The sequence below is a fragment of the Callithrix jacchus genome, chromosome 1 (genome assembly GCF_049354715.1).
Source record: "Callithrix jacchus isolate 240 chromosome 1, calJac240_pri, whole genome shotgun sequence".
Classification (NCBI taxonomy): Eukaryota; Metazoa; Chordata; class Mammalia; order Primates; family Cebidae; genus Callithrix; species Callithrix jacchus.
In genome coordinates, this window is record NC_133502.1 from 210,673,889 (window position 1) to 210,695,403 (window position 21,515).

Sequence of the window (21,515 nt, forward strand, 5' to 3'; positions counted from 1 at the left end):
CCATGGTGGCTCTCAGATGGTGCCAAGCTTTTATGTGGATCCTATGCAAGTCAGCAAACCCTGGCAAAGCAGCAACCAATGCCCCAAGCAGGGATGAGTGCTACAGGATAGCTGTAGGCAGCCCAGGGCTGCAGCTCTCTGCACACCCCACCTGGGGGCTCCAAGCTCAGCTCTGCCTGGTCCTCAGGGGATTTGTGGGATACCTGCAAGGGCTGCAAACCCTAGGAGCATTCTGCTGAAAGGTGGGTGCTGCCTCTTCCACCTTAGTCTGTGGCAGCTGTGGGCGTCACACCAAGGACCACGCCTCGTCCAGAACACGTTTATTTGGCATTTGGATGAAATGGTTCTCACAGCATCTTAAGAGTTAGTGCCAACCCAACCAAAATTAAACCCAAACTAAAAACCCTTAATGAAAGGAAGACATTAAAAAACAGGCATTGAGACAACATACAGTATCAAATCCCACCTCTGCAAGGGAGGTCAGAGGGCATCTGGTCTCTGCAAACGTGGCAAGGTGGTCCTGGGGAAGGAGGACCCCCGGAGCACAAGCCTCGGCAAGCATGGCCCCAGGACTCTGGTGAGACTGGGGGCTGCAGCAGGCCTTGCAAAAGGGGCATTCTGGATGGCGGCAGTGTTCTGGGAAGCCCTGCAAATGGGCATTCTGCCCAGCCTGAGGTGCCAGTTGACCTAAACAGTTGTGGAGGCCGATGGGGAAAGGGCCATCCAGAAACCCCTGGCCAGCCCAGAGGCTCACCCTCTGCAGCTGGCATGGTCCACTTTAGCCCCTTCCTCAATGCCCCCTACATGCCTGACTGGCCCTAATGTTCCTCTGGTCCCCAAAGGAAGCTTTCCAGTCCTACAGATCTCATGCTAGCCACCCTGCTGCACAGAGCTTTAAGGCCCGGTACAAACCCTCTGAGCTCTTGGGCTCAGGTCCATGGGGGACTCTGCAATGTGGTCCTCAGGCCCTCGATGGTCACCACGCACCCAGAATGCACATGCCGGCTGCTCTGGAACCTGGCTGCACTGTCCCATGCATGATGTGCTTCCTGCTTTGTCCTCTGCAGCCAGCATGGGAGTCTTGTGGCCAGAACTTCCTTCTCAAGGAAGTAGCAGCCCTTCTGCAAGGGGAGCACAAGCCTGCCAGCACACAGCCTCCAGTAGGCCAAGCAATTCAGTGACAGAACACAGATCTGGCATGAAGGCCAAGTCTGTGGCAACTCAAGATTTTCATTCCACACGGGATGGAAAAAATGGGTCTCCAGACACAGTGTGACAACGTATCAAGAAGTGGACTGTGCATGGAGTCCATCCCCAAGCAGCACCACAGAACGGCATGCTCCTGCCAGGCCTCGTCCTGCTGGTCTGAAAAGACTGAGCAAGACACAGCCCTGCCTCAGCACAGCCCAGGATGCATCGATGACCCTGGAAGAGTGGGCCCCCACCCATCAGCAAAGTTCCATGTGCCACCCTCACCTGCAAACACTTGGCCACATACACACACAGAGACACAAACATAGAAAGGAAAGATCCAGACATTCAACGTAGAAAAGATATGGATGTGCTAAAAATCGCACAGAACCCGCTTAATCTCCAAACCTCAGAAACGTTAAAGGCCCTGTGTCAGGCTTCAAGACCACTGCCCGGCAGCAGGCAACAGGGTCTTTTAGGGAAAAGGGTCCCAGGCAGAGTCCCCAGCCCCTGCACTGCTGAAGAGGGGCCGAGGTGTGCATGCGGCTGCTGGGCAGAGCTGCAGCAGTGGTGGTGGTTTAAGGAGTTGACTCTAAGGAGACAGATACAGCTCAGGATGGTGGTTTCAGCCACCCCACCCCCAATGAAGCAACCCTTTATGGCACAAACCAGGTCAGGGGCAAGCCCAGGGGCAATTTAACAGGAGGCAGGAGCCCAGGGCTCCAGAGAGGAGAGGCAGGAGGCGGCTCAGCCTCCAGGCCCTGGCAGAGCACCTGGGGCCTCAGCGCCACTCCAGAGCTTCCTCCTGGGGAAGCCATGCACAGCAATGTTGGGAGGGACTGACGGGGTGGGGTCAGGCCTCCTGCCACAGAGCTGAGCTGCAGAGCGCCCAGACGGAAAGACACAGTGAAGAGCTCAATCTCCTTCAAAGCTCTCCTTCTCAGGGCTTCAGGTTCCAGAGCCCCAGGGTAGTCATTGTGGCAAACTCAGAGGCTGTCTCCCTGAAGCAGACCCACTGCCTATACCACCCTGACAGCCCAGAGGCCCCCTCCTGAGGGCGGCCAGCAAGGGGCACCATGGCAGCCCCCGCTGTGCCCGACCCAGGCTGGGTGACTGGTCAGCAGGCCTCTCTGGACAGCACACTGAAGCAAGCAAGCCCACCAAAGACATGTCAGGTGTGGCCATGGCCCCACAGTACTTTCTTCATTCCCTGCCTCTAAAATGTGGGACTGAACAATTTTGTCACTCTTCTGCTATTTAAAAATGAGGAGACAGTGACCCAAAGCTATGCATGTTTCTGAAGCCCTCAAGGAAGCTTGGTGCAAGCCACCACTTCTTTTGGCAGGAGGCGGGCCATGGTCTCTATGTACACACGCGTGCCTGCCAGTGATGTGCAGCAGTGCGCGGGGTCCAGGCTGGGACAGGGGCCTTTCAAGTCTCCCACAGGTGTTTTCGACAGCATACAGGTGCTCCCAGACTGTTAGGGTACAGGCTGGACCGTCTACACCACAGTATTGAGGGAGCTGCGGCTGTGGCGGCTGCCCCCTGGCAGTGCCTCTGCAACTGGGGTGCTCCCACTCTGGGCAGGGTTAGGGGGCACAAGCAGGGCACTGCTGCTGTCGGCAGAGTCTTCCAGGTCTGCCAGAGAGGCCCCTGCAGTGGGCAGAGGCTGCTCCAGGCGCCGGGGTAATGCACCTTCACTTCCACCATCCCCAGGTGCTGGCAGGCTGACTTCCTCGGGCTCAAAAGCATCATCATCTGCAGAGAGAGAAAGAGAGGGGTATGAGGCAGGTATGGGCCTGGCACAGGGGATGCAGGGGAGCTGGGCAGAACCAGGGAATACCTCCTGCCTGAACGCCCCCAAGCCTCAGATTTTGAAGGGGAAGCCTGCCCCACACAACCCCTGTTGTACCTATTGCTCCCTGTGGATGGGAACCTGGTATATGCAAGGTGCAGGGCACATCCCAAACAGCTGACACCGGCCTGTCCCTCCATCAGTGTGAGGTGAGGGAGATACACTGACCAGAAGTCACTAGAACAGAGGGGCCCAAAGGGAAACAGTCTTAGACTCAGTACGGGTGGAGACCCCACTCAGCGGGAAGGCAGCGGCATCTGCCATCAGGGAGGCACTGGGCCCAGGGTGGGTGGAAGAACATTCAGGGCTGCAGCTGGAATTGGCAACTGAAGTGTGGGCAACAGGGCTGGAGCAAGCGGGCTGGAAAACCACGTGGGTATCTACAGGAAGCTCCAATCGAAGGCAGGCTGTGTGGTAGGGAGTCAACTCGCTTTGTTTTGCCTGATTTTTATTACTTTTTTTTTTTTTAAAGAGATAGGCTCTTAAAAGACTGCATGTCGGCATGCAGTGACATGATCGTGGCTCATGACAGCTTTGAATTCCTGGGCTCAGGTGATCCTCCAGTCTCAGCCCGCCCAGTAGCGGGGACTACAGGTGTGCCCACTATGCCTGGCTAGTCTTGAATTTTTTATGGAGATACAGGTCTCATAGGCTGGTCTTGAACCAACCTGGGCAACACAGTGAGACCCCTCCTCCCGCCTAAGCCTCCCAGAGTGCTGGATTACAGGCGTGAGCCACTGTGCCTAGGCTGCCTGTCATTACCACAGGCCATCTCTAAAAGCTGACAGCACATGGCCCTGGTGATGCACCTCCCTCCTGGCCAGCCCCTCACAGCCCCCGCCCCTGCTCTGCAGCCTGGCCCACAGAGGCATCTGGGACTTGCTGCCACCCACCGAGCTGGTCCTAGCCTGGAAGACTGACAATCTGTGTCCTGAGGGCAGGGGTCGAATGCAAGACTTTTCCGCACCCCCAAATCATGCAAGAGCTAAGGCAGCTAACCAAACAAGCAGGACTGAGACTGTTCGGCCAACAGCACCAGCCTCATGATGCCCATTCTGCTGAGACGTGTGAGTATGAGAGGAGCTGGCCACCTTGGGGTGGCATTGCCTCCAAGTACACTAATAGGTTTGTGTGTGTTAGGGGGCTTCATGCACAGGGAGATGGGATGGGACACCTCTGCACTGCTCACCAGAGACAGGGACAGGCCAGGGTTCGGCGGCCTGCCACTCCTCCTTAGCTACATAGCCTTGAGGAATGGTGCCCACTGTCAGATGGGTGGCAGACTCCAACTATGGGCCGGCAGCACAGAACCAGTGCTTTCCTCCCACCTCACAGAGCTGCCTCCTGACATGACATGAGGGACTGTCACCATGGTGTCTTTACAGACAAGTGACTGGTTGCCGGGTCTGGGCCAGCTCTATCCTCACAACCACCAGTGCCCAGCTCCCTAGGTCTCTAGAGCTGGGCTGAGGGCCCCGAGGGCTGCCCGGTTGACAGGTGTTCACGGAAGGGAGGGAAGTAGAAGGGTTGGGTCCCAGGCCTCCTCAGAGCTCTCTGCATAGATCTCCAGGGGCGGCCAGGCAGGGAGATCAGGACCCCTTCTGCATGGGCAGCCCCAGGAGGAGCCTTAAAGGGAAAACCAAAGACAAAGCCAGAAAGAAGTGAGGGCCCCCAGGCCTCTGCAGCTGGGTAGGAGTACTGGCTCAGCCTCATGTGCCAGGTCACTTGACAAGGTGTTCCCTCTCCCCGGGGAGTCAGGCACCTGCAGGGTCATAGAACACACTGTCCGGGTGGATGGAGGCCTCGTAGGGTGGCGGGGGGTCGTCAGGCTGGCCGATGTCCGGGTACTTGTATGCCGTGTAGGGAGGTGGAGGGTCGTGGAAGTGGAAAGTCCCGCCCTCTCCATCGTCAGAAAGATGCAGCGGCGTGAGGCCTGTGCCGAAACCATCTGGGCCGTAATCAAAGCCAGGGATCCTGCGGCCGAGGTTGAAGTGGTGCACTGGGCCATCAAAAGTGAGAAACAGGCACAGAGCCAAGTCACTGGGGGCAAAATGCCTGGCTCCTGAGCCCCTACACCTAGGCTGGGCCTGCCGTCTCTGAGTGCACGCGTCTGCGCCCTGTTGCCTACCCTTTGGCCACAGTTGGCATCCCCATGAGACCCCCATGCTCTGCAGCATGTCCCACCCTCACCACACCAATCTGTCCCTCTGGGCTGACAGTTCTGGCAGACCCAGCCTCTGACCCTTAGAGACTTCTGAGTTCTGCCCACCCTGTGGCTCAGCGGGAATAAGGAGGGTCTTGGCAAGAACTTTCCTGGCCAACAGGTGATGACGCAGACCCCACAACATGTGGTCCTCAAATCTGACCAGGGGGCCCTCCATCTGCCTCTGCCCCTCTCTCCCCAGGGCTGGGGAGCTCATGGAGATACAGGGTGGGGATGGGGACTAGGGCTGTCACGCTCAGAGGGCTCTCACAGTTTGCTCCAATCAGGGACTCGATGCGCTCCCGGCGCCGCTGACGCAGCCGGTGGACCATGAAGAGCAGCAGCGACAGGATGAGGAAAGAGGAGATGCAGCTGACGACCAGGCGCATCCCACTGGCCATGGAGTCGAATAGGCTGTTGCCATCTAAGGGGGAGGAGAGGAAATGTTCACTCTGAGAAGCGGGGCCACCCTCCTGCTGGGCTGGGGACGCTGTTGTCCTCCTGCCCAGGTGGGCTGCGTGGATGAGGCACACAGTGTCTCCCTGCACTCGACCAGCTTTAGGATACACGTGAAATAAAGCCACTCAAAATAAGAACATGGTGACAACACAGAAGCAGAAGAGCAAATCCTAGGTCACGACGAGCATCTCACCATGGCCCCTGGGGTTGCTGTGCGCCAACACCCATCTGACCATCACCACAGCAAAGTGGCGTTTCCAGTCCTAGGACCAGCACTCCTAGGATGCTGTGCTCATGCTCTCTGTGCCCCAGGTGTGGCTGCGGAGTGGCCCTCTGGCAGACGTGTACACCCTTTCCCGCATGCCAGGGCTATGCACAGGCCACCGACCGTGCCTTACAGTGGCCTTCCTTTTGTCTGAGGCCTGGCTCGTGGGAGGAAGGTGCTCAGCTGCCCAGCGAGAATGAGCCAGGGGGAGGTGAGGGGCTGCCTGTCCCTTTGGGGGCCAGGGTTGGCCAGGTAGGCAGGGGTCTCACGGAAGACAGATGCTGGCACTTTGGAGTAGGAGTGACATCCCTGCAGAGTGTGGCTCGGGGGGCTGCCGTGGTGAGGACAGGCTGCAGGCGAGTAGCATAGGGCATCAGGAAGCCAGGAGGAGGGCCTGCTATGGCAGAGAAAGGAATGACAGAGGCCTGGACCAGGTAGGGATGGGGAGAAGTGACAGCACAAGGTACACTTGGGACTCAGATTGTCACAAGTCTCTGATGGACTGTGTGGGAGACAGTGAGCACCTGTGGGCAGCTGTACTGTCAACTCAGGTGTTGGTTCACAAATGAGCCTCTGCTGTAGTTGGGAGTGAAGTCTGTCACTTCAGTCCTTAAGCCATGGCAGAGAAAATGCACATCCCCTGATGCACTCAGCCTCAGGCACACACATGCAGATGACACATGGACACAGCACTGGGTCCCACACGCTTCCCCACTGAGACACTCTACTGGCTCAGCCACACCCACACACTGGGTAAACACGCACCATGTGTAGGTGTAGTAGGGCTGGGTGGACCCGATTCCACCTCTTTGCTGGGTAAGTGGGCAGGAAGGGCCATGAAGCTGAGTCCCAGCCAGGCAAGACGCCAAGGAGCACCAGGGCTAAGCTGCTGCACCATCCTCTGCTCTTCCTGGACCCTTTCATGCTTTTCATGGCCACCACTTGGCTGGGGTGCTACTAGTACTCAGCGGCTGAAGGCCACGGGCGCTGCCCAACATCCTACTCTGCCCAGGACAGTGCTCATCACACGGTATCTGGTCCAAACGTCAACAGCGCCAAGAGGGAGACACCCTGCCCTACTGCAGTGCACACCAGGGCTAAGGGGCTCACTATGAGATACCCATGGGGAAGCAGAGATGATGTGTGTAGTACCAGGTATGAAGGGATAATTTATACCAGTCACGTGTCTATAACATGACTGGCACGTCCATGCACTCCTGACCTAGGTAAACTGGCAACTCACACAAGTCACAGAATAATGGAACCAGGAAGTGGTCCCAGAAGTAGCTGCCTCCACAGACCAAAAGTGAAGGCCAAGGAGGCTTCAAAACGAGGAGTGACCCAACAGCTCCTGGAAGCAGGAGAACCCTACACCACCAGGGACCCTACTAAGCTAATGAATGGTCACTCCCACCTCTGAGGCAAGACCCCAGCTGCCTGCCACAAGTAGACACTTAATAAGCCCCATGTGAGTGGCCGGGCTCCCAGAGCCCTCAAGCCATTCTTGCTACCCCGGAACACTCCATACCCACACAGGCAGTAGCGCCAGCTTCTGCCCTCCTCCCACAGGGCCAGGAAGCATCTCCAAAAGCTGCATTTGCTGCTGATGAAACATGAAGTAAACATGTGAGAAGGATACATCCTCTCACCAATTAGCTGCTTTTCCTGATGCCTCTGACCCTCTTCCAGTCTCAAGGGTGCTCTTCACCCATCAGTGGGAGAAAGCCCAGTGGCCTGGGGGCTGCCGAAGTGCCTGTTAATTGAAGGCCAGCTCAGAGATCCCAGGGGAGCTCCTAAAGAAGAAGCCCCTTCGCAATGACTAACTTTTAAACAGTTCTAAAATAAACCCAATGACATGGTCAAGGTCCTAACTGTCCCTCCAAGGGGACCAGAAATCATCTCTCAGAACCAAGCCACTTGTAGTCCAGCACAAAGGAAAGAAGCCAGAGGCCAGCCCAGGAGCCCCAGAGCCCCTCATAGGGCTGGCTCCGCCATGGGGTTCTGGGCTGTGCAGTCAGGGTTGTCTTCTGTCTCTCAGCCACCCCACAGCTCCCAGAGAGGATCCAGCCTGTGCATGAAGACCTCCAGTGACAAGGAGCTCACCGTTTCACTGAGCTTGGTTACATGGTAAGTTTCAGAATCTCCGTCAGAGATGGCAGGGGGAGCAGAAGGTCAGCAGGGATCAGAGGCTGAGACCCAGGAACCCAACATGGGCTCTGTGCCTGGGGGCTGCACTGGCCAAACACCTCACCACGATTCTGGGAACCTCATCATAGCAGGGCTGCCTTATGGCAGCAGAACAAGAAGGGGCAGAGGGCAGCATGAGTTTTAGCTGCTGTGTACCTCAGCCAGCACTTGGTGCTGTCAGTTTCATTATTTTAGCCTTTTGAGCACATGGGTAGTACACCATGTGGGTTTAGTTTGTTTCCCTAATGGCCAATACTGAGCATTGTTTCAAGTGCCTGACTGCCATCCTATATCTTCTTTGGTAAAGTGTAGTAATTTAAATATTTTTCTAAAGCCATTTTTTCAATAGAGTTGTTTTGTTTTCTTACTACTGAGTTTTTATGTATTCTGAATACAAGACCTTTGATTTGTGTTTCGCAAATATTTGTTTTGACTCAGTCAGGAGCTTATCTTTTCACTTCCTTAACAACATCTTCCAAATAACAGGAGTTTTTAATTTTGATGAAGCTGAATTTGTCCATTTTTTTCTTTTAAGGATCATGCTAAAAATGTTGCCTAATGCATGGTCACAGAGATTTCTCTCCTGTTTTCTCCTAGAAGCTTTATAGTTCAAGGTTTTACAGCTGTGTTTATGACCATTTTGAGTAAATTTTACATACAGTAGGAGGCACACTGTAAGGTTATTTTTTTGGCTTATGTATGTCCTGCTGTTCCAGTACCAGTCATTGAAAGACTATCCTTTCTCCACTGAACTGCCCTTAAACCTTTGTCAAAGATGTTGGCCTGTCAAAGATGGCTGATCTGAATGTAGGGAGTTATCTCGATTGATTGTTCAGTCAGTAACAGATCAAACTCCTTGTTCTACTCTTTTCCCGTTCTCCCTACTGCACTTGACTAGTCTTAGAGAGAGAGAGATCACTTGATTATATGCAGTGTGGAACTGTTTCTGGACTATTCTGTTCCATTGATCTATATGTCTATTTCTTTTTTTTTTATTTTTTTGAGATGGAGTTTCGCTCGTTACCCAGGCTGGAGGGCGATGGCGCGATCTCGGCTCACCGCAACCTCCGCCTCCTGGGTTCAGGCGATTCTCCTGCCTCAGCCTCCCGAGTAGCTGGGATTACAGGCACGCGCCACCGTGCCCAGCTAATTTTTTGTATTTTTAGTAGAGACGGGGTTTCACCATGTTGACCGGGATGGTCTTGATCTCTTGACCTCGTGATCCACCCGCCTCGGCCTCCCAAAGTGCTGGGATTACAAGTGTGAGCCACCGCGCCCGGCCAATTTTTGTATTTTTAGTAAAGATGAGGTTTCACCATGTTGACCAGGCTGCTCTGGCTGTGCAGGAGAGAGGGCTGCAGCTGCTCTGGGCCCATCCAGATGCACTAAGGCCCTGATCTGCTAAGAAGTCCTTGGGGTTAGGCAGGCTCCTTAGGCCATACATGCCCACAAACAAGTCATCCTTGTACACATCCGGGCATTCTTATAAAGCTTGGACCCACTGGCAAGGCAACACTGGTAGATTCCTGAGAAATGAAACCAGGAGTCCAGGTAACATGGCTTGGGAACAAAGTTTGATTCTAGTAGCCAGTCACTGAGCTGGAGGTTTGAAGTTCTGTAGCTGGGCACAGGGAACTTGGTAAGCATGCAACTGGTGTTCCTTATGGCCCTAAACGGGCATGAACCCTATATGAGGAGAAAACTGCCCTGTAGAATGGGATCCAAGCATCACCTTCTAGCTCTGGGTCCTCTGGTGAGCTTGGCTGCAAATATAGCCTTTGTGCTCAGTAGAGTCAACTGTACATGTCTGATGGTACATGCCAGAGTGCCTACTTTCACCTAGCCTCAGGCACGGCCTCTGGAGGATGGCTCTGTCCTCCCACCCAGCAGCCTTCCTGGTGTGGAGGGACACTAACAACATTCCACTCAGAGGCAGCTCTCGCTGTGGTGACCCACCCTCTAGCTGCAGCCTCTCTTCCACAGGGCCCCTGGAGACAGATATGGCCATCACACCCTGACCAAACTGCTCTTCTACAGGGGCCACAAGTCCAGGGGCTTCCACAAGTCCCCATGATGTCATGCTTTTACTGTGGCACCCAAGAAAGAAAGAAACTCACGCTTTTGATTTACATTTCTCTTGAGATCTAAATTCACACAGAGCTGCAGCTGCACCGGTGTGCAGAATGACAAAGCATGCCCCTGGAGTGTGAGGGCTGTTAATATCTCAGAGAGGGCCGGGTGCGGTGGCTCAAGCCTGTAATCCCAGCACTTTGGGAGGCTGAGGTGGGTGGATCACGAGGTCAAGAGATCGAGACCATCCTGGTCAACATGGTGAAACCCCGTCTCTACTAAAAATATAGGAAAAATTAGCTGGGCATGGTGGCACCGGCCTGTAATCCCAGCTACTCAGGAGGCTGAGGCAGGAGAATTGTCTGGGCCTAGGAGGTGGAAGTTGTGGTGAGCCAAGATTGCGCCATTGCACTCCAGCCTGGGTAACAAGAGCGAAACTTCTTCTCAAAAAAAAAAAAAAAAAATCTGAGAGAGCAGCAGCCCACCTGCCCCTCTCTTTTTGCAAATGGAAGGGAGAGGATTACCCCGAGATCAGATTCCGTGTAGTGTCTATCTTAAAGCCACACCTGGTGGTGGTGAGTTTGATCTAGAAATTGAGAATAATGTTTCATCTTTTTCTTGAAGATTCTAAGGTAAAATGATTGACTGTAAGCAACAAAACCGTCACGTCACTACCCGCCGTATCATCATACTAGAGAACAGGAAGAGCTCCAATGTGTACATAAATTACAAGTCTAGGCTGGGTGCAGTGGCTCGTGCCTGTAATCCCAGCACTTTGGGAGGCTGAGGTGGGTGGATCCCTTGAGGTCAAGAGTTTAAGACAAGCCTGAACAACATGGCAAAACCCTGTCTCTACTAAAAATAAAAAAACTAGTCTGGCATGGTGGCACACATCTGTAATCCCAGCTACTAGGGAGGCTGAGGCAGGAGAATGGCTTGAACCCAGGAGGCGGAAGTTGCAGTGAGCTGAATTCGCGTCACTGCACTCTCCAGTCTAAGCAACAGAGTGAGACTCTGTCTATTAAAAAAAAAAAAAAAAAAAAAAGGAAGTCTAGCTTGGAGTCTTAAAAAGAGAAGACAAGTGTGAAGCTCTCAGTGGTGATTTGTGAACAAACAGCCGCACTCAAGTTCAAGTTCATTTGTGGATGCTGTCAACCCAGAATGGAAAGGAGCAGCTGGAGGAGTCATGTCAGACACACCCACTAGAATAGTGACATCAAAGTCTCTTAGATATCTCTGTGAGCAAAAGCTACCATTGCTGCTGCGCCATGCTCCATAAACTCTCCTGAGTCCTCACCACTGTGGTAGTAAAGGGACCCCCAGCCTCCCGCTCCAAATAGGGAGGGTGGCTTGGGACCTACTATCAAGAGTCTCACCTGGGTCCAGACACATGAACTTGCAGCACTCTTTGGGGTCCTTGCGGTACTGCTGACAGCCTTGGGGCCTCTCACAGAGAGCAGCCACGCACATCTCAGGCTCCCCTCCATGGCAGGTGCAGCTCAGGCATGGATCGTCCCCCTTAGGGGTGAAGTAGAACCCTTCATCCACCACGTTGTCCTTGATGTCAACACATGTTTGACCTGCAATGAGCATCCATTGTGTACAGATGTATACATTGCCAAAAACGGGAGCTTCCCCATGTGGGCCTGTGAATGCTACCTGTTACCTTAGAACGGGAATGAGGCAGCTTGAGGGGTCACATGAGACATTCCCACTAGAGTAGTGGCATCAAAGCCTCTGAGACAGCTCTGTGAGCAAACACTGCCATCACTGCTGCACCATCTGACATAAGCTGACCTTCCCCATTTGGGCCTGGGGAACGAACAAGGCAACAAAAGAGTTGGCCAGATTGTGCTAAGAGTCTTCCTATTCCTGGAACACCATGGATCTGCCCCATGACACAGGGAGTGGCTGTCCAAAAGCAGTTACTACAACACACTGTTAGGACAAAGCACACCTTGACCAGGGCAAATGGAGGCCAGAGAGCCACAGTGAAGCAGAATGTCAGACTCCAGGGTCCCTGCAGAAGTGTTTGCTTTGAAGTTGCCAAAGTAGACTACTCATGAGATTTCCTCAGTTCTAAAATGCAGCTGTTATGAGTATTAACCATTTTAAAGTCAGAATGTGTCTAAGGAAGCTGCCAGTTCTGCTTGGGAAGACAGTCCCCTGGACCTGAGGTACACTCTACACAGAGCTGACCTGGGACGAGTAAGAGGAATGGCCATGGCTAAAAACCCAGTCTTCAACTGGTAAGCAGACATTGCAAAGGCCTGGAGGAAGAGACAAGGGATGAAGGAGCCTGCAAGAGACCCACGTTCAGTGAAAGGCAAAGATCCATGAGAAGGTAGCTTGTTCCAGTCTCCAAATGCGGTGGGGATGTCTAGAAAAAGATTCTTCTGGTATTTCACAACCACAGGACTATGCTTCACTTAAGACTGGAGCCAGCTGGGCATGGTGGTTGACACCTGTAATCCCAGCACCAAGGTGGGTGCATCACCTGACGTCTTGAGTTTGAGACCAGCCTAGCCAACATGGTGAAACCCTGTCTCTACTAAAAATAAAAAAGCTAGCCAAGTGTGATGGCATGAGCCTGTAATCCCAGCTACTTGGAGGTTGAGGCAGAAGAATCTCTTGAACCCGGGAGGTAGAGGTTGCAGTGAGGTGAGATCACGTCACTGCACTCCAGCCTGGGAGACAGTGTGAGACTCTGTCTTAAAAAAAAAGTTTATTTTACTTAAAAAAAAAAAAAAATTGGGGTCAAAAAAGATTTGACCCCAATCTTTTCTTTTTTGATACGGAGTTTCGCTCTTGTTACCCAGGCTGGAGTGCAATGGCGCGATCTCGGCTCACTGCTACCTCCACTTCCTGGGTTCAGGTAATTCTCCTGCCTCAGCCTCCCGAGTAGCTGGGATTACAGGCACACACCACCGCGCCCAGCTATTTTTTTGTAATTTTAGTACAGACGGGGTTTCACCATGTTGACCAGGATGGTCTCGATTTCTTGACCTCGTGATCCACCCACCTCAGCCTCCCAAAGTGCTGGGATTACAGGCTTGAGCCACTGCGCCCGGCGCAATCTTTTTTTTTTTTTAAGTAAAATAAACTTTCCCAGACAGACAACAACTGAAAGGTCACCCATGTGGTCAGGAACTCCCAGGGCAAGACACTCACATACAATTATTCCCTGGCTAAAACAGAGAAAAAAGAATGAAGAAAAATGAACAGAGCTCCTAGAGAAACATGGAACACCATTAAGCACACCAACATATGTGAAATAGGAGTAACAAATGAAGAGGAGAGAGAGAAAAAAATAGAAAAAAATCGTTAAAGGACAGCTGCAAACTACTCGAATTCACAGACAAACAATAATCTACACATCCATGAAGCTCAACAAACTCCACCTAGGATAAATGCAAAGGAGCCACAAACTGACACATGAGAGTGAAAATGCTGAAAGTGAAAGACAAGGGGAAAATACGACAAGCAACAAATGGGAAATGACTTATTACTTATAAGGGAAACCCAATAAGACAAACGACTGACTTGTCAGCAGAAACAACAGAGGCTGGAGCAGTGGGATAACTGCTCACAGAAAACCATCAACCAAGATCCATAACCAGCTGAGATACCTTTTGAAACATGAAAGTAAAATAAACTTTCCCAGACAGACAACAACTGAAAGAAGTTGTTTACAGACCCACCTTATAAGAAACGCTAAAGGACGTTTTCAGGCTAAAAGTATGCGATCCCCAGAGAATAATTTGAATACACACAAGAAACTCAAGAGCAACAGTAAAGGCAATCATATGATCATAAATTATAGCCTGCATGCATAGTTTTCCTCCTTTATTCTCTTAGCTGATTTAAAAAGCAATTGTAAGGCCAGGTGTGGTAGCTCATGCCTATAATCCCAGCACTTTGGGAGGCTGAGGTGGGTGGATCACGAGGTCAGGAGTTCAAGACCAGCCTGGTTAAGATGGTAAAACCCCGTCTCTACTAAAAAGATAAAATTGGCCAGGCGCTGTGGCAGGCGCCTGTAATCCCAGCTACTAGGGAGGCTGAGGCAGGAGAATCATTTGGACCCGGGAGGTGGAGGCTGCGATGAGCCAAGATTGCGCCATTGCACTCTAGCATGGGCAACAAGAGGGAAATTCTGGCTCAAAAAATAAAAATAAGTAATTGTATAAAGTATGTATGGAATATAGTGTTGGGTCTATAACACAGAAAAATGTAACACACTTAGATTTGCTAAGAATGACACAAAGGTGGTGTGTGGGAGCAAAGCTATACTGGACTAAAGAACCTTGACCTAAGTTTCACACCTTATTAAAAAATTCATTCAAAATGCCTCCTAGACTTAAATGTAAAACGGAAAATGATTAAAATTTTAGAAAAAAAGAACACAGAGGAAATGTAAGGCTAGACGGAGTACTTGGACTTGACACCCAAAGAATAATCCATAAAGGGAGGCTGGGTGCAGTGGCTTATGCCTGTAATCCCAGCACTTGGTGAGGCTGAGGTAGGTGGATCATCTAAGATCAGGAGTTTGAGATGAGCCTGGCCAACACTGTGAAATCCTATCTCTACTAAAAATATAAAAATTAGCCAGCCATGGTGGCTCATGTTGGTAATCCCAACTACTTGGGAAGCTGAGGCACAAGAATTGCTTGAACCTAGACGGTGGAGATTGCAGTGAGCCAAAAAGAAAGAATAATCCATAAAAGGAGAAACTAATAACTAGGACTTCACTTAAATTAAGAACTTTTGCTCTCTGGGTAAACTTATACTGCCAGGAAAACAACAACAAAACTTTTGTTCCTGAAGAGGATGCAGGCAAGCTACAGACTAGAAAAAATATTTGCAAACCACATATCCGACAAAGGACTGTTATCTAGAATACATAAAGAATTCTCAAAACTCAACAGTTAAAAAACAAAAACAAAACAGATTATTGGTTCACACCTGTAATACTTTGGAAGGTCAAGGAGAGGATCACTTGAGCCCAGAAGTTTGCGGCCAGTCTTGGCAAACAGTGACACTATAGAAAATAAAAACTTAGCCAGGCATGATGGTGCACAGCCATAGTTCTAGCTACTCAGGAGACTGAGGTGGGAGGACTGCTTGAGCCCAGGAGCTAGAGGTTACAGTGAACTATGATTGCACCACTGCACTTGAGCCTGGGTGACAGAGCAAGACCCTTCCTCAAAACAAAATGAAAAAACTATACAAACAGAAAATGGAAAGATAACATAAACAACTAAGAGAACAAATAAGCATGTGAAACATGACAAGGTTTTAACATCATTAGCCTCAGGGAAATGCAAATTGAAACCATAAGGAGCTACATGCCTATATACATATCTGCGTACCTAATAGAAGGGCTAAGATGAAAAATAGTGAAAACATTAAGCACTAGAGACGATCTGGAGAAATGAGATCAGTCCTACATTGTTAGTGGGACTATAAATTAGTATAGTCCCTCTGATAAACAGTTTGCTTGTTTCTTTAAAAACTAAACATGCAACTATGATACAACCAAGCAACTGCAATCCTGGGCATCTATCACAGAAAATTGAAAACATGTTTGTGGCCAGGTGCGGTGGCTCATACCTGTAATCCCAGCACTTTGGGAGGCTGAGGTGGGTGGATCATTTGAGGTTGGGAGTTCAAGACCAACATGGCTAACATGGCAAAACCTGCTGTGAGCCGAGATCGCGCCATTGCACTCCAGCCTGGGTAACAAGAGCGAAACTCCGTCTCAAAAATAAAATAAAAAGACAAAAATTAGCTGGGCATAGTGGCACATGCCTGTAATCCCAGCTACTCGGGAGGCTAAGACATGAGAATTGCTTGAACCCAGGAGACAGAAGCAGTGAGCCAAGACTGTGCCACTGCACTCCAGCCTGGGCAACAGAGTAAGACTGTCTCACAAAACGAAAAAAAAGAAAAGAAAAAAGAAAATATGTTTGCACAAAAACCTGTATGTGGATGTTCACAGAAGCTTTCGTTGTAATAGCCAAAAACTGGAATCACCCCAGATGTCCTTCAACACTTGATGCCTATAGTTTGAGCCAGCTTGGGCAACATGGCAAAATTCTATCTCTACGAAAAAAAAAACAAAAATAAGCGGAGCACAGTGGCATGCGCCTGTGGTTCCAGCTACTCAGGAAGCTGAAGTGGGAGGTTCGCTTGAGCCTGGGAGGTTGAGGCTGCCATGAGCAGTGATCACACCACTGTAATTCAGGGTGACAGAGACTTTGTTGCGCCCCCACCCCCTCCAAAATGAACAAATTATTAATATAAGTAACAATTTGGATGACTCTCCAGGGAATTATGAGTGAAAAAAGACAACTCCAAAAGGTGGCAGACTATATGATTGAACTTATAGAACATTTCTGCCTCATTATTACACCTGACAAAGGCCAGATCACAGATGATCAAAGACCTCTAATCTACAACTTCTGTGGCAACCAGTTTAGGGCAGTCAGGGTCTGGTTAGTGGCCACCAGCTTCTCTATTTTGTGTCCGTACTTTCAACTCAAAACCCACCAAGGATAGTCAATATGTTCCCCAAACCAGTCACCTCCACTGCCCTGCTTCTAGTCAGCCTGCCTCTCATCAAAGCATACCTGGGAGCATTTAGGGCCCTGGTGAAAAGCCACTGTGCTGGACCCAACTCCAGCTGGAGGAGCGTCAGCAGCACTTGTGAAGGCTCCACCCTGGATACTCAGGGCACTGGGCCTGCCTCAGGCTGAGGTACAATTAGAACATCAGCCCCTACTATCTGTAGGCTAACAAGCCTTGAGTCACACAGTGGACTACTGCTCGGTGGGCCGCAAGAGATAGACTCTAGAAATGTGGCCCAAACAGATGACCTAAAGTGGAGGGTAGAGCAGACATTAAGAAAAACCCTCTGGGCAAACCAGCCTCCACCCTGAACATCAATGCTACTGAATATGAAAGCCTGAGGTACACTGAGGGCAACTACAGTGCCAACGAACCCCAAGCCCAGCCCAGATTAATGCCCCTCACTGTAATAAGCCCTCCCCACAAGAAGGGCCTAGTGGAGGGAAAGGCATGGCCACTGCAAGCACCAGAACTACTGAACTCAGTCTCTATTGTCCTATACGAGATGTCAGATTTCCAACGAAAAGCCTAGAAAAAAAGCACCATGCTCCAGAGACAAAACAATCAACAAAACCAGACTCAAATATGACACAAATGAAGAAACTTTCCCACATGGAATTTAAAATCACTATAGTTAATTTGTTAAAGGCTCCAATGGAAAAGGTGGACAATATACAAGATTAGATGGGAAATTCGGACGAGAGATGGAAACTTTAAAAATCAAATGGAAATCCTAGAAATTAAAAAAAAACAGACAAAATGAACGGAACAGACGAAGAAAGCCTTCAATGGGCTCATGTAGACTTGACATAGCCAAGGAAAGAATAAATAAACCTGAATTCAGGCCAACAGAAATTACTCAAACTGAAGAACTAAAAGAATCCAAGAGACATGATGACTAGATGCAATCCATGATTCTGGACCAGGAAACAAATAGCTATAAAGGATATTATTGGAACAACTGATAAAACTGGAATAACAGATTATGGATTACTGAATGGTACTGCATCCATGTTAAGTGTCCGAATTTTGATCCATATAGTGTGGGTACATAAGAGAGTATCCTTGTTCTCAGGAAATACACACTGAAGTATATAAGGCTTAAGGTCCACAGTATCTTCAGTTTACTCTGAAATGATTCAGAAAAAATATGCAGAGAAAATGAATGATAAAGCAAATATGGTAAAAATTGAAATACTGTAACTGGTGAGTCTGTATAAAAGGTACATAAAAGGGAAGTTCCTTGTATTATTCTAGCTTTTCCATAAGCTGGAAATCTTTTTTTTTTTTTTTTTTTTTTGAGATGGAGTTTCGCTCTTGTTACCCAGCCTGGAGTGCAATGGCGCGATCTCGGCTCACCACTACCTCTGCCTCCTGGGTTCAGGCAATTCTCCTGCCTCAGCCTCCTGAGTAGCTGGGATTACAGGCATGCGCCACCATGCCCAGCTAATTTTTTGTATTTTTAGTAGAGACGGGGTTTCACCATGTTGACCAGGATGGTCTCGACCTCGTGATCCACCCGCCTCGGCCTCCCAAAGTGCTGGGATTATAGGCGTGAGCCACCACGCCCAGCCCTGAAATCATTTTTAAATCAACAAGTTACAGAAGTCTCCCTCCCCGGCCCAGATGGTCCTATAAGGTGGGTTCTATCAAAAACTCAAGGACAAGGTTATCTCCAACTTGTACAAGTGCATTTAGACAACAGAAAATTAAGTCTGCCAACTCATTTTATAAAACTAATACAGTATAGTACAGAAATGGGTCAATGTAGTCCCAGCTACTTGGGAGGCTGAGGCAGAAGGATCACTTGACCCTAGAGTTCAAAACTGTACTGTGCTATGATCGTGGCTGTGATTAGCCACTGCATTCTAGCCTGGGTAACATATTAATGCCCCACCTTTAAAAAAAAAAAAAAAAGAAGAGTCAAGGAGAGTATAGAAAAAAAAATGTAACAGGCCAACCTTACTTCTTAAAGGAGTTTCAAAAATTCTAAATAATCAGCAAACCAAATCCAGGAATATTTTATATATATATATATTTTATATGTTTTATATATATATAAATTTTATTTATATATATTTTTATATATATATAAATTTTATTTATATATATTTTTTATATATATATATTATATATGGTGAAAGATTATACGATCTGAAGATCGCATAAAATGATTGAACAAATTGAAGAATAAAAACCACATAATCCCAATAAAATGCATTAAAAACATTTAATAAAAATCAATATACTTTTGTAACATAAATATTCCCAGTAGCCTAGGGACAGAAAGGTACTTCCTTGACTTTACACAGGTACATTCTAAAATCTCATAGAAGGCATTCTATAGAATGTTGACACACTAAAATAGCATTCTCTTTTAAGTTGAGAAGACAAGAATGCTCACTACCGCCATTTCTAATCAACACTGTCCTGGAGACTGTAGCAAGAAGAGCTGAATGGGCAACATAGTAAAACCACATCTTTAATAAATGTAAATAAATAGATAAATGGCAAAGATCTGAAAGAAGAAACAAACCCATCTAAACAGAAAATCTATGAAAATCCACAAACTAAGAGAACCAATAAAGGAGATCAGAAAACTAAAATTCACATGAGAAGGGTAAAAAATAGATAAAAACAAGGCAGAGGAAGTCATAAGGCCAGCTGTCAAGGTTTAGCTCGAAGCCCTCTCCTTTGCCAGCCACCTGGGAGGAGCCACCGCCCTGTCTGCACATCTGCAATGGATGGTCTCGAGGAATGGCTGGGCCCGATCAAGAGGAATAAGCAGACCCACAGCACTGAGCCTGAGAACTTGAAGTCTACAACTCTTTGCACTATAACAAGCTGATTCACCACCACAGGACTGTGGGTGTAGAGCTGGCAGCTGATGGCAAAGGTATGGTGGTGGTCATGGAGTAGAGATCTGGCCAGTGGAAGCCAGCCACCTCTGATGAGAGGACCACTGTCAACAAGAACACCTGCACCATGCTCAACAACATCAGACACATGATCTGCAAGAACAAAGCCCCCCACAACCTGTGTACAGCTGCCATCCCAGGACCAGCGCCATCCTGCAAAGCCAGGAGCCTGTGATGGTGAAGAGGAAGGGGACCCAACCCGCCAAGGGCTCCTAAGGCCCTGCCCCCCCAAAAGCAATAAAGAGTCAACTGGCTTAAAAACAACAACGAAAACAAAAACACCACCACAGACTGGCAAGGTGAACAGAGAAGCAGAGAGAAGGATGGCAGAAGGACCCGCAGTTTGTGTGGGGGAGGTGACCAATGAACTCGGATGCTCCAGGGACGCCACAGATTGCCAAGTCTCCGGGTCCTCATGCCCATTTAATTGCTTAACAACACTGCAACCGGGAGGACAGGGATGATCGTCTCTTCCCTGGGAAAGAGAACGGTGGGCTCTAAGATGCTCACCAGCTTCCCTGGTCACAGAGCCGCAAACGGGCCCTGAGAACAAGGTGTGAGCTGGTGAAGGGCATCCACCACCACACAGCAAATCAGGTTCTGCCTCAGAAACCTTGAACTCAGGGTCCAACAAGGTGACACCAGGGCCCAGACATTCCCGAAGAAGGCTAACTCAAGGGGGCTTACTTCTTTTACACAGAAACGAAGACTTCTCGTAGCAGCTCTCGGCGTGCCAGCTGTGGAGGTCGTGGTGCCGCAGGGTGGGGAAGTGGAAGCACTGGAGCTGGGCACAGAACACGTTGTCGTTCTCAGACATGGCTGAGGCAAAGATGGGGTCTGGGGGCAGGAACACCTCTGAGGAGCCTGTAGGGGAGATAAAAGATAGGGTTGGACAACATCATGTCAGAGGACAAGTTGTACAGTCCTCAAGGGGACTGTGATGTCAGACAGAATCATCAACCACAGGGTCTGGACCACCAAATGCTGGTGGTCACTGTGGCCACGTGTTCATTCGGGACTCCCCAACCTCCTGGGAGTCACCCCAGGTGCTGGGCCCAGCAGGGGCCACTCCTTGGAGCCTGCAAGCAAACAGGCCACAAACCCTGGGTAGCAGTAAGTGCCAGCCTGAGCACCAGAAGAGGGTGCTGGATCAGGGTTAGTGGGCGACATTTAAAGTTAGAGCAATAGCATGAATAACAAAGTAATGGATTATAGCACATTGGATTAAAATGCAAACAGCGGAATGGACAAGGGAAATAGGCAAGGAAGTTCTCCCTTAGGACAGAACACTCAGTCATAAACAGAGGACTCAGAAAGCCCACCCAGCACCCATGAGGAAGGCGCTGTCAGGTGGCATCAGTGCAGGTCAGCACTGCCACCAGCTGGCTGCTGGGAACACTTAGGAAGCACTGGCTCCGGGGGACCTCTCTCAGCTCAAAGGAAACTGTCGCCCAGTCAGCTCTTGCCTGTCTAAGCCAGTCACAAGGCAGCTAGAAACCAGGTACCCTCGACGTGGAAAGAGTAAGGGTTGGGGACTGCTAACCTCCAAACCTCTCTTCTTCAAGGTTCCAGGTGGGCTCTGACCACACCCAGGGTATGGCACAGCCAGCCCTAGGGCCCACTGTCTCCCCTGCACAGCCCTTCCAGTCTGGCCACCATGATTTCTTGAGGCTCACTCAACCAGGATCACTGGAAACACAAAGCAACCTTTCCCAGAAAGTAAAATAATGAAGGCACACC

The 21,515-nt window shown here is 49.8% G+C and overlaps 1 protein-coding gene across 6 annotated transcripts in view; it reads right to left on the bottom strand.

Annotated features, from left to right (window-relative positions):
- Window positions 1-305: 305 nt before the first annotated feature.
- Window positions 306-21,515, bottom strand: part of DGCR2 (DiGeorge syndrome critical region gene 2) — a 72,780-nt gene continuing 51,570 nt past the window's right edge. For 2 of the 6 annotated variants that reach the window (XR_013523482.1, XR_008476842.2), the window contains exons 6-11: window positions 20,463-20,639; window positions 11,607-11,810; window positions 5,521-5,673; window positions 4,809-5,045; window positions 3,104-3,223; window positions 306-2,949 (exon numbers count right to left, since the gene is read on the bottom strand). Coding sequence is in view for 4 of the 6 variants with exons in the window: in XM_009006539.5 (XP_009004787.1) it covers window positions 2,693-2,949; window positions 4,809-5,045; window positions 5,521-5,673; window positions 11,607-11,810; window positions 20,463-20,639 (1,028 nt within the window). In the remaining 2 variants the exon portion in view is untranslated. The remainder of the gene's footprint in view (window positions 2,950-3,103; window positions 3,224-4,808; window positions 5,046-5,520; window positions 5,674-11,606; window positions 11,811-20,462; window positions 20,640-21,515) is intronic. The other 4 variants (XM_009006539.5, XM_054245974.2, XM_035269562.3 and 1 more) reach the window with 2 other exon arrangements.